Here is a 13047-nt window from a genome sequence, read left to right on the forward strand (position 1 = left end):
TCACCAGCCCATTTCAAAGGGGATGCCAATAAACCATCATCATCAACAGCAGCGTTCTGTGGCATGGGTCTAAGGATGTCACGTGTGCCACGTAGTATGGACACCTGTGTTTACTATTCGGTACATGTTATGGCACCTCCTTGCAAGGTACGAACTGCTGCTGAATAAGTGAATCGTAGAGCTATGCACGCGGCTGCAACCGAGCAACATCGGGCTCAGCAGACTGCTGTGCAGAGAGCAGGACAAGCCGCAGCTTGCCGTCAACACCAGGCGGACAGTTCAGATCCCTCTCGTGAGAACAATGCAGATATCTCACCGGACCCTGTAGTGAGTGGTGCCGAAAATGGAGCTCTTATGGAGCCGCTACTCCGGCTTACACTGCGCATATTGCGCAGGCCTGACTTTTTCAGAGTGAGCCACATACTGGAATGGGTATGATACCTCTTAAGGGGTATATCCTTTAAAATAGTGGAAATAATCTAATATGAACGAAGATGCAGTGAGTGCAATGTTCATTTTTCCCATTTGCCTCCATCTCACTCGGATAGGACAGGACCAACAACAATGCACTACCTATCATTTTTTTTCTGTCCGCAGTGCACCTATGGTAGTCCAAGGATAGCGTCTGACAGGGGAGTGGCGACAGGATGGGTAGGATCTGTTAACCATCGCCTCCCATTTTCTGAAAAATCTGAAAAGGCGCTCGTGTGTGCAATGACTGGCATGCATGGTCCGTCGCATTTCACGTAACGGGAAAAAAAAAATGTGGGTTCAGAAAGTCTTGGGAGAGAGCAAGATCTATTGCCCGTTGTTCCCTGTTGCATGCAGCAGAATAATGTTAGGCTCGCATTTTCACAACAGGTTTGCATACATATAAGGAACAGTTTCTTACTGCATTTGAACAGGGTTTCGTGCCCCTTTAATATGTGACAGTGTACAACATCACCATGTCACAGACTTGCACACATCTTCCAACACAAGGTGGTTGCGAATCGCCTAGTTTACTGGCACATTTATTCCATATAGGGAACAAGTGGAACACCTAGCATAATGTCCGACAGATGAGTGACAATGCCAGGGGGTTCCTACACCTGGTATCCAACTATACTTCGCTTGCCAATGCACTCGCCAATGAAGAACCAGAAAATAACTTCCATTCCGATCATCGTGTTGACCGTAGCCTCCTTAACAGTAAAGTTCTTCCATGCGCCAGACTTTGCCGTGCTGACGAGCTGACCGAAGCCCCGGAACACCTCGGGCAACTCGCGTGGGGACGGGGGCACCATCTCGACGCGGGCGTACTTCATGAAGGTCTCGAACCTTGGCTTGCCATTCTTGACAAGTGACGCCGTCAGGTTGGCCACGGCCCTTGACATGGCTCCGGATTGGACCTTGGCTTGCGTTCTTTTTCACTGAAAGTGCAAAGAACCAATAAAATGCATGAAAAATCTGCCCCGAAGCCGTTTTTTTTTTTTTTTTCAGTTTCTCTGATCGAGAAGCTTTAGCTGCGGCATCTGTTGGTAGGTGGCTAGATACACAATGACATCACTGTGTAGTTAAAAGAAAGATGCAATAGTGCAAGCGAAAATACAAACAATATGCACTTATGCGCACAGATTTCTATCATGTTGGCATTGCACGTTTTGTGCGACACTGCAGCACTTATTGTCTGCAAATAGTTTGACTAATTGCTTGGGGTTTAACACCTCGGAGCAACTGTAGCGCTATTAGAGACGCCGCTGTGGAGGGCTTCGGATTGATTTCGAACACGCAAGGGTAGTTTTACGTGCGCCCTGGAACCGGTACAATTGAACCTGCTACCTCGTGCTCAACTGAACGGTGCGTAGCTTGAGGTACAGGGTTCGATTCCAAGTCACGCTATCAAGACACACTGAAGACCTACCGCGAGGGCTGTGGAAGTAGCTTAGACAGGGCGTGAACAAGCTGAAACTCGCAAATGTATAGAGAACGTTGTAAGCAATGAAACGTTGGCATGAGGACACCGAAAGTGGCCTGCGAAAATAAGTATGTCATTTATCACGTGTTGATTCTTCAGATCCGATAGTTCCTGCCGGCCCGACACTTTGTGCGGCTGTTGCATTTTGTTGTATAGGCCCAAGAAACAGTCGAACTAGGCGCTAGTCGCCAATTTCAACGCACCACATTTTAGGATACTGGCGTCAAACACGGGGTCGATGTCGCATTCCCATCGCGTTGAAATTACATTAAATAGAACAGAGCTGGTGTATGCCCACTGAAGCGATCCATAAGCATGCAATTAAGCTGACTAGCAGTTATAATACGGAAACGAAGCAAAACATTTCGCATTTCGCTGGCGAGCTGCACCTTACACGAGTCAGTCAGAACCACACCGTGTCAAAACACGCCTGGATTTGGTTCAGCACTTCTCACCAGAAAAAGTGCTTGTGTAGAAGCCTAATAGTTCGAAACCTTTACAAGAATCAAGACGGTACGAGCAGTAATCTTACCAAAAAGTTTGAAAAACTGTCCTCACGTCCTCTACGCAAGGGCAGCAGAGACCGGCGTGAGGCAAGGCACAATCGCGTCTACTTTTTTTGTAGTTTGAATGGCGCTGCTAACAGTTTCACCGTAAAATAATGTGTTTAAAAATATTAAGCCACATTTTATATCTCATATAAATATTTTTTCTATTTTTATAGTCGAATAAGGTTGTACATGATGATGTCATTTTTGTTTTTACTGATGAAGGTTTTGTTGGTGGCGTAGCAAGCTATCATCATTAGTAGCCAAACGGCAGCACGCGTTTTGGCTAGCATGTCAGCGGAGCCAAAGTCGTATCAGGTTCTCTATGCTGTGGTCGTATCTGTATACATTCAGCGTGTAAACAAACCGCAATGCTAAAGCTGCTTAGTTGACGCCGATTAAAGGTAAATATCACAGAATTAACAGGCAAAATGATTGCATTCGGTGTTACTGTAGATTCAAAGTTGGCTTGTGTGTGGCAACCGTTATAAGGAGGCGCAGCGATTCATTAAACCGCGTTATCCACAACTAGAGGTTTGCAAGATTCGGTCTCAACTTTGTTTCATTTTAAAGCGCTTCACAATGGTTTAAATGCACGACACCGCTTCGTCATGTGCGATCTCGGTTGATGCAAGAACGGGCAAAGACTGGGCGACCAGTGTTGCTACGTCGTTATTCCTCGCCGTTTGTTCATGCCAGTGTCTTGGAACAGCAAGTCTCTCGCACTGCGAACAGTGTGAAGTGTCTGACAGCGGTTGATTAAAAAGGCAATGGTATGTACACGCTTTGGCGGCTTCCTTGCAATTGGACTCTAGCTTGGTGTTAGTGTTCAGGGGAAAAAGCATTTAAGAAATCCAGCTTAGCGGACATCAACGACTTGAAACTCGTTGAGTACTTGTTTCTACGTGCAAGCTGGTAATTTGATTTTGAGAAGCGCACCAGAAACATTATGCCTGAAAGGAAGCATTGTACCGGAACGTCCGTGTAGTGCGCCTGATTCCAACCACCGATCCTTAATTTATCTAATTTTGAACCATATATATTAAGCCATTAAAACTTCCTTCTAGGCGAGTTGGTGCATACCTGATTTGAAAATTGTTACAGCGCTAACACATGCATCCACAAAGTAACAAGGACGAGTCACTCGTCTCGCCCTTGTTACTTTGTGGATGCATGTGCTAGCGCTGTGACAATTTTCAAATCATATATTAAGCCATTTGGCACGTAAAACCTGTGGATTTAATTTAATTTTCGATATTAAGCCGTGAAGTTTACATTTTCGTTCCCATAACCGCTGTTAATTTTCCTTGCTGCGGATTCGATGCCGCTGCCTTAACTTATCAGCAAAATTACCATAAAGGCATTAGGATATGTGTCGCTTGCATCAGTGACGCACGGACATAAAATTGTACTCCCCCCCCCCCCCCCCGCCTAAAAAAAAGAAAAACTACTTTGAGATGATACGATAAAGCTTCCAAGTAATTTCACAGTGAATTTCTTGCGTAGTAGTGAAGTTCATTGCCATCTCCTGTGTATCATTGTTCACAAAAAGGGGAGAAGGATCGCACACCGTACTTGCTTTTTTTTTGGGGGGGAACAGTGGCTGTCAGTGTTGATCGATTTGACCGAGGTATGAAATTGATCGGTCAAATTTTAGAAATGCGTTCCCATACGCTCGCCACTTCCTCCTCCTCCTTTTTTCTTCTAAGTATGTGGCACCATTGGTGCCAACAAGGAGCAGCATCGACTCGTTGTTGTATTCGTTTAGAGTGTTGCCATAATTTCTGCAACATGTCGCTTCAAAATTTCAAAAATGCTTTAACAGTAACTAATTAGTTCTTTACCTCATGTTATTTCTCGTTTTTCCCTTTTGTTTGCTTGTGCTTACCTGTATCATCTACTCATTTTACATTGTTTTGTAGTATGGTGATTTGTATTGATTTGATTTGTTAATTAGAGTATTTGTATTTTTATTGGTACATTATATAACTCAATGGGTATAAGTGTATCTTTTCACAGGAATTTTTTTTGCCACTCCCCTCTGTAATGCTTCAGCCCTGAGGGTACAATAAATGAAATGAAAATTAGACAGAAAAGTGGCTAAATTTCTGCAAAATTTTCTTCCAGGGTCACTAAAATTGTAGCTACAGCTTTTGGGTAAATGTTAGGTAAGGTAGGTATTTTTAAACGCAATTTATAAGCTAACGTAGCGTAAATCACTTACTGATACATCTCACGTCTCTCTAAGGTCTGTGTCACTTACAAATAAATAGCGAATTTACCGTCGGTGTGTAGAGGGCTTTACCGTCGGTGTGCTAGTATGCTTGCATAACAATGGCCGATGACAGCTGAAATTTGGCGTTTACCTTCATATTGTGAGGGTACAAACGCATCACAAAATAAAGCGCAAATAATCTTTCTAGCACGCAAAGCCACATGGCCCATATTATCTTTGCGTATTTTTTGTCTTGGTATTCTTAAGAGGAAAGCTACATTCTACGACATGCACTTGGTAGGGTAGCATCATGGCAATGACAATTAGAATACTTTTATGCAGGTTGAATGCCACACTTCCGCCCCTTGATCTGCCTGAAAGCTCCATGCAGTATTGATTTGTCCAAAAGCCATGGGATTTGTGCTATTCAATCCAGCTGCCCAAATATCTATGCCTTTCTACTGTCTATCTGTCTTTTTCATCTGCCGCATTCGAAATTGAAAACCGAGCAACAGCTGCCAGGCATCGTTCACGAACACCTGACAGTAAACTCAACAACATTGTATGGCTGCCGTAAATTTAATTGTGAAGTCTGAATCAACAGTGTCAATATCTTGCGTTTGGCACTGTATCGTTTGTTACATGAAAATCTTGGCTCCAATGGTTAGTTTTGTGACTTTAAGACATTAAGGAACCGCCAAGGTGGTGGTTGCACATTGCACTTTGAAGTGATCACAGCTGAAAGGTGCTCCGATTTGCTTGTTTACAGATTTCTTTTAAACCTAGTTAGTGAGGCACATCTGATGCAACAATACTTTCTTTATGGCTAAAACTTATTATAAGCAAATATTTTTCATGCATTGGTATCAGTAAGAAACATTTCAGACTTCATCATATCTGTGTTCATTCTATCGAGGCTCAACCGTAATGCACTTGCCAACATCAACATGTATTGAATGTAGGCTTATCATTGGGTGTAATGAAGGCATCTTTGTGTCATATGCTACTTCAGTATAATGGGGTTACACTGCATAACAATCCTAAACTTGCCCAAGAACGAGTTCATTTGTAATACGTGACTTTCAGCCAACGTGATAAACCTTGAAATTTTAGATCTAGAGAAGCGTCGCATACTGCGTCGGGCCGTGGCTGACAACAGTCTGTTTTTTTATTGAAGGTTCAACAGCTGGATTAAATGCTGAATGTGCCACTTGGCTAAGGTTCCACAAATGCTTCGTGAAGCCAAATGAAATAGCGGTGTAGTAGCAATAGCAGCAAATCACACGAGGACTTTGAGTGGCATGTGAATTCCAATAAGATGTCATTGAGTCAAATGCAAATTGGTGATGCCAAATTGAATGCTAGTTTTCAAACGGCTCTCGAGTATGATACAAAAGCCTTCAAAGAGGTGGGATTTTCGCTCAGAGCTATACTAAGAACTAGAAATGTTCAAATGTTCTTTTGTAACTCTAATGCATAAAGGGAGGATTGGTATCCGAGTTTGACAAATGGGGCGCTGATAGGGGTTGAAAACGGGACAATAACTGCAGCTGAAAGTGAAAACTGGTCCATGCACTTTCATAAATTTGTGCGTAAAGAGATCATTATTATCTTAGTTGAAGTAACCCTTTCCAGTGTCAGTCACATGATTTAACTGCCCACAGAAGTGTGCCAATAAAATTTTTCAGAACACAACTGCTATAGTTATTTATAAATATCAGGCTTTATTTGTAAATGTAGACGTAAGCACCACACAAGTGCTGCCGTATGTGCAGTACCACAAGAGCTTGACTTCTGAAGGGCCTCCCCACAAGCACGCACCACCTCATTGTCATCACAAATTGCAGTGAAAAAAACGCTTTTTGAATCGTTTGTCTTTGCTAATATTTATTGAGCGTGAAAATGCAGCCCTGTATGAATTATGTTAAAAACAAACTGGTATGGGTCTTGTGAAAGCACCTGAAATTAACATGATTCCAGTTAGTCATGTAATAAAATATTGACCGTATATCGTAAGAATGTGCTACAGTGGCTCAGTTGCTATGCCATTGCACTATCAAGCATGAGATCAAGAGTTCAGTACCCAGCCGTTGCGGCTGCATGCCAATGAAGGTTGGAGGCAAAAATGCTCACATATTGTGCTTTATGTGCGTGTGAAAGAATCCCAGGTGGTCCAAAATTAAAATAATCTTGAGCCCTTAACTGCGGTGTTCTTCATAACCCTCTGTACAGTGTCACGATGTTAAAGCCCCTACGATTATTTTAATATCGTAAGAATAAACTTTTTCCAGCTCCACGCTGGTAATTCAGGACTAAAAGAGTTAAACAAGGTTTGATCACTCGCGCATGCCTTACATTAGAATTCTAAGGAGTCGGAAGTAATGCGGTCTCTGCCGACTGCCTTACTCAGTACCTACAGGTGTCATGAAATCTATCTGCAGGTGTCCCATCACTGCTTTCAAGGGAACAGGGCTGTTTGTATTTAAGAGGCTGCCCACTGCCATCACAAGGGACAGAGGACAGCACTCGTGAGGCAGAAGCAAGAAAGGTGTGCACGCGCTTAGGGAAACATATCCGATCATGCGACTGCGTTCCAGCGATAGCCGGAGCCAGCCACAGCCTTCTGCAGGACACGGCGCTTCAGTTGGTAAAAGAAGAAAAGGCGCTGCTACCAGCCGTAGGAGGCCAGTTGCCAAAAATCAGGCGCAGGTGAGGATTCTGTGGCCTTTGATATGGTTTGACTAGTGGCAGTGTTGACACCTGCATAGCGCGATGCTTTTTCTTGCATTCTACTCATGAAGGCACAATATCTGGAACCACGCTCTTAATATGAATCTTTAAATTTTTATTACTATTTTGCTTTTTACAGCATACAGCTTTCGTTGTATTGGCGCAGATCCCATGTCGTCCCTTTCTTGAAATGATTGTTGCTGCTTGCATTTTTTTTTCTTTTATGTTGCCATTGCTTGTCCTTTAAGTGAGCTCCCTGACCTCACTGTGATGCGGCTGCTCGTGGTTCATATGGAACATTAGCAAATATCCTTTATACATTCCAAAGTGACAGGCATACAGTGCAGTGAAACATCTTGTGCATTACTCCTAAATAGTATACTTATAGCAGCAAGCGCAATCCGGACACGAAGAGTTTCTTCCAGTTTTCGATGAACCGATGTTTCAAGTCTGCACCACTTGTCATGCTGGTTGCACTGTATGCGCAACAGTCAAACCAAGTACGCCAAAGCACAAGACACTTCTCTTCAAGGCACGTCTGCCATATTGAATTCTGTACCAAACCCTTGCCTGCACTCCCATCCTTTCTTGTGTTTTGGCTCTTGAAAAGTGCAGTGGGCTCTACCACTAGGCAGTTAGACCATGCAGGAAAGCCAACCCCGCAATGTGCAAGGGTAGGCAAGAGTGCCACGAAATGTAAAGGTGGCAGTGGTCAAAAATGGTCAGAATTCCATCATTGCAAAGGAATGAAATAAACTTGCTCTTGAAAAGTATTGCAACCTATAAAATGAAGGCACAGAAAGAAATGCAGTGTACATAACCGTGCATACTACATGTGATGCCTTCTGTATTTCTTGTGTGTTCTCATCACGTTCTGCAATGTTTTTGAGGAAAAGGTTCTTTACGGTATGTTCCAGAAGGGCATGCTCTGCATATGTGTCTGTCAGTCAGTCAGTCAGGTGTTGCCTAGCAGCGGAGACGTGCCTCTTTTGAATATCTGTACAAAAGTTTTCTCTTGGTTTCTGCAGTACGTTTTTTTTTTATGCTTCACCATAAGGCCTTGCACCTAGCGTTCCTGCCAGTGAAAACATAGTGATCTGGTGTGGAGTGCAGGGGGATGTTCGGATAGTTGCCACCTTGCGGCTCCAGACTGATAAGTAGTAACACATTGTTACTGCCAATTTTTTTCTTATACTAACTTATTCATTTGGAGGCTATACTAAAGTCTGTGCCCATGGCTGGATGGAGCAGTAGAGCAAGGTCTTGTGGAATTTACTGTAAAAAGCATTTCCCTGTTTTTAAAGTCCTTTAATTAGTACCAGCAAACCCTACATTGAGCCTTGTTTCTCTGCTTCGTCAAATAATCGATGAAGCTGCACAACTGTAGGGAATCAGCGCGGGAGTTTGCAGCATGCAGCACCACCATAGCAGACATGGCCGGCAACATTTAGTCACGCATACAGATACAGATGGCCACTAACATCGACGACGCCTTGGTACGTAGTGTTGGAGAGAGGAGAAAGAAGCGTCGAGGCCGGCGGTATTGTTGTGTTTTTGACTGCCACAACCAAGAAGGCTTTGACAAGAGCGTGACCTTTTACACATTCCCTTCACGATCGTATGAGACAGAGCGACGGCAACGTTGGATACAAGCGGTTCGACGTATAGAGTGAGTGTGCCGAATTTTAAATCCATCGCTTAAGCACAACAGTGAGTAAACATTGAGATGAGGCTTGACCCTACATGCTTGCTTTATTCTACAGGCCTGATGGCAGACCTTGGCAGCCAAATGCAAACACCAGGATATGCAGCCGGCACTTCTTTGGAAATGCCAAGAGCAACTTCATGAGCCATCCTTCATATGTGCCGACAATTTTTCCTCCGGCATACCACCACTCTGGACCGGCAGAACAGTGAGTTCTTTCATTTTGAAATAAAAAAAGGGAAGAGCAAGACTACTTGTGAACATTGGAGTTCTGGCTGAATTGCATCGGTCAGACAGTGAGCAATTGGGCAGCATGATGACTGCTCTGTTGCTCGTCGCTGAGGTGAGCAGAGCTTGTGCAAAATGTGCATAACTCTATCAGACAGTTAAAAATTTCGTTGATCATGGCTACTGGCTGTGAACAGGTGTTCTGCAAGCTAGACACCTCTTTGATGTCTTACTGTATCGCTAGGTAGGACTTAATTTTTTTTATGCTGCCGATACACAAGGCACAGTTAAAACCCATTATTTTGAAAAGGGGGTAGAACAAAGAAGTTTGGTTTCACAAGAATTTCATTGTCAAATGAGACAGCACAGACAGGGAATGCCCTGACAAACAAAAGTTTACTGTCCAATTAACATTGGCCAACTTTGGCGAGCCTTGCTCAAGGCTATCCAGAACCGCACTGCCAACAGCAGAAAGTGTGCACCGTGCGTCGATCGGCGATGGGCGCACTGGCATAAAGTGGTAGTCTCAATCACTTTCGGGTATACGATCACTTTTGCAAGAGTTTGTGTGACTTGGCACCAGATGCTCGGTGCCTACAAGCAACAAGGTTCCTGATGTGTCTTGGCGCAATGCAATCTTGGCACACTGTCTTGGCGCAATGCCTGGAACACTTGCTCGTGTGCATAGAACTCTGTTGCCTGCAGACACAGATGCGTCTGGTGTCACGTCATGTGAAATCCCGCAAAGGTGATCATATCCCCGTAAGTGATAGACTGAAACTAGAGGCGTCCTTCCTGAAATCTCCGTCTGGCGACACCAATTCCTTGTGCGATGCCTGCTGGGTGGTGCTGAAACCAGTGTGATTATATCACTACCCGTATTCTTGGCCTATTACTTGTGGTGTCACAGTATGGCACCAGTTCTCAATCACGGGCGGAGGCATGGCGGCCCATGCAGCGGCCACCATCTCGAGTGTCATAAACAAGCCTGCAGCAAAGGCACATAGGCTTCTTTGTTTTTGCTGTGCACTTTGCATTCTTTGAGCACCACAGGTGAATTTCAAGATGCAATGAACTGCAGAGTATGTGTGCACTATGCATGGTTACACTGTAGCATGGTACACAAAACGTCATCACTTCTCAGCACAAGTTGAGGGCAATGCGGCCATTCTATTTGAATCGAGAAACAAAATGGCAGGAAATGCATGGGAGCACTTTTTTGACTCTCTTGATGTTAGCTGGGTAGATAACATGGTCACTTACATTCCCGTAAATTTCGCGATTGTGGGATGTGGATGCAGCTTAGTGACAGTTTGGTGTCAAGAAATATGAAATGCATTGAAGCCTATGACCATTTGCAGGGGATACGGAAATATGTTGTGGCGAGAATTTCGTTCTCTCTGGCTTTCATTATCGTGAGGTTTGGCGCCGCTGCAAGACAAATTAGTATTTATTTGGCCTTTGCTAGAGAACTACATAAAGAGTTTTGATATATACTTCAACATTTTGGTGGGCTGTTGCATTAGGAGCCTTGATGTACACATCAACATCTCGATAGACCACTGCTGCATGAGCCGTTCCCGCACTCCAGTCGCTTGTACGCAGCTTGTTTTTTTTTTTTCTGGGCTCTCGCTACAGCAGAGGGCATTTGATAGCTTATTGGTTTCACCGTGTATTCAGTAGTATGTATTTACAATATTAGTCTTGCATTGACCCAGAGGGATAATATGTACATTGTTTAAAAGCCATAATACAGCTGTGCTCATATCTTGTTTTAGCAGATGGACAGAGCAAGCTGGGGCATGCATGAAGTCGCTTGCAAATAATTGGGCCTCACAGCGAAGTGAAAGAAGGGCAAGTGTACAACAAACTTTCTGTGTTGCATTTTAGTCCAGAAATTACGCAAGACAATCTGACTTTTCCCTTTGTATACAGGACGACAACACTTGCAGCTTGGCTGGCGGCTCCCATCGGCAGCCATTATGGCCTAAACCACCAAACAGAAGTAGCCTGGAGGTGGTATGTGTACCTTTCGCTGGAGTTCCATGCTTTCTTTCATTTGTACTTTCCGACACTTGTGACTATCGAACACAAACACGTTGAGGCATTGTACTCTGTTTCATGCATAGCAGGCGCCACTGCTGAAGCTACTCATGTAGTGCAGTCGCCGGAGTCTCACCCTGAGCATTTCGTGGTGCAGTTTTATATCTGCAGCACTTTCCATGGAATAACTACTGCATCTGTTACAACTGCAACCTGTGGTCAAGAGGCTACATCAAATTATGTGTTATTTGTGCTGCCCTGTGCACACAATATGCGGCACACTGTGTTTTGGGCGTGAGCGGTGCGCTGTGGCTGCTGGTCTCAGAAATGTGTCGCTCTCTGTTCGTTTGGTGGTGAATTGGCTCAGATCTGCGATGCCTTCCAAGAAATATGTGCACCATATAGTCAAATGATTTCGCAATGAAGTTCTTGGGGCCTCTGAAATTTTTCGTTATGTAGGTAATTTCAGTGTAAGGATGTTCATTTTACAGGCGTTTGACTGTATGTTGCAACATAGATGTATCAGAGTTGATGTTATTGAATTGCTTGGATGCATATACCCATCTCTTTCTTTCGTATAGGATGCACTAGTTCTTGCTCGCAAATACCAGCAGTGTGAGCAGCCTCTCAAGCCTGTGTAATATTGCCTGCTATGTATGAAACGGGAGTGTAGACGCTTCAGTGGAAAAGGCCTGCCAGCGTGAAGAATTGGCAACACAGTGTTCAGCAGAGAACATGCCATCCCTGCCGCACCATGATGTGGGACCAAATACTACTAGAGTGCCCTTTTTTGGGAGATTTGATACAGCGTCCTTGGCTCCTGGGGCGTGAGATAACTTTGTGGAGTTAATGACACTGCCTTCATGACTCCTGTTAAAGGCTGCCTGCAATGAAATTTCACTTTTGCTAAATTGGTTATAGATGAATAGTCTGTTAGAAACAATCTTGGCAAAGCTGCAAGAATGGTAATTGTATAATTTTCTTTTTAGCAGCCTTAAACTGTACTAAGCAGACAACTTGTGCGCCTGGTGGTTAGCAGATATCACTGGAGGCGTGTGACTAGTAATACTTAAAATGGAATCGAATACAAATCAAATATTTTTTGAACAGTTTTCAAGTAATAGGACTTTATCAATACAGGGCTCGAGTTCCACAAAATATGACTTGAAACATTCTAAAAATTAAAAAAAGCTATCAGAATGCTGCGCATTGAAATAAAGCCTTATACAACACTGACTCTAGTATTAAAGTGTCATTTTGTCACCATGTCATAAACAAAGTTCAGTAGTTAAAATAAACAAAATAATTAACAGATTGCTGCTTCACGAGCATAGCAGAGTACTGCCAAGTGTGTCAACAGCAAACAGCTCTATCATATAATGTGATAAACCAAATCCCTAACTGATGATATTGTCACGTGATAGTGAGGTACAAAGAACACAGTAACAATACTATGAAAGACGAAACTAACTTGTATGGGCCGAACCTGTGCCCACAAAAACAGGCTACACTCAAAGGATGGCGAACACAGTCTGCGATCATCAAAATCTGATCAGCAGGTCAAGCGGATCAGCTTTTATACATCAGTCGTCAAATGTTCCAGGCTAATCACTGGGACCCG

The 13047-nt window shown here is 43.7% G+C and overlaps 2 protein-coding genes across 8 annotated transcripts in view; one reads left to right on the top strand and one right to left on the bottom strand.

Moving 5' to 3' along the window:
* Window positions 1-982: 982 nt before the first annotated feature.
* Window positions 983-2596, bottom strand: ATPsynG (ATP synthase, subunit G). The gene is made up of 2 exons (XM_075674507.1): window positions 2490-2596; window positions 983-1412 (listed from the first exon to the last, which is right to left on the bottom strand). The coding sequence occupies exon 2, from the start codon at window positions 1374-1376 to the stop codon at window positions 1086-1088; it is 291 nt and encodes a 96-aa protein (XP_075530622.1). The 5' UTR covers window positions 1377-1412; window positions 2490-2596; the 3' UTR covers window positions 983-1085.
* A 187-nt stretch (window positions 2597-2783) lies between these two features.
* The window catches only part of LOC142563841 (uncharacterized), a 32509-nt gene continuing 22245 nt past the window's right edge, over window positions 2784-13047 (top strand). Inside the window, exons 1-5 of one of the 7 annotated variants that reach the window (XM_075674497.1) lie at window positions 7291-7429; window positions 8824-9119; window positions 9214-9363; window positions 11162-11237; window positions 11319-11402. In XM_075674497.1, the coding sequence (XP_075530612.1) occupies window positions 8920-9119; window positions 9214-9363; window positions 11162-11237; window positions 11319-11402 (510 nt within the window). In that variant the 5' untranslated portion in view covers window positions 7291-7429; window positions 8824-8919. Of the gene's footprint in view, window positions 3279-4632; window positions 4679-7161; window positions 7430-8823; window positions 9120-9213; window positions 9364-11161; window positions 11238-11318; window positions 11403-13047 lie in introns of those variants that run through there. The other 6 variants (XM_075674499.1, XM_075674498.1, XM_075674503.1 and 3 more) reach the window with 6 other exon arrangements.

The sequence above is a fragment of the Dermacentor variabilis genome, chromosome 11 (genome assembly GCF_050947875.1).
Source record: "Dermacentor variabilis isolate Ectoservices chromosome 11, ASM5094787v1, whole genome shotgun sequence".
Classification (NCBI taxonomy): Eukaryota; Metazoa; Arthropoda; class Arachnida; order Ixodida; family Ixodidae; genus Dermacentor; species Dermacentor variabilis.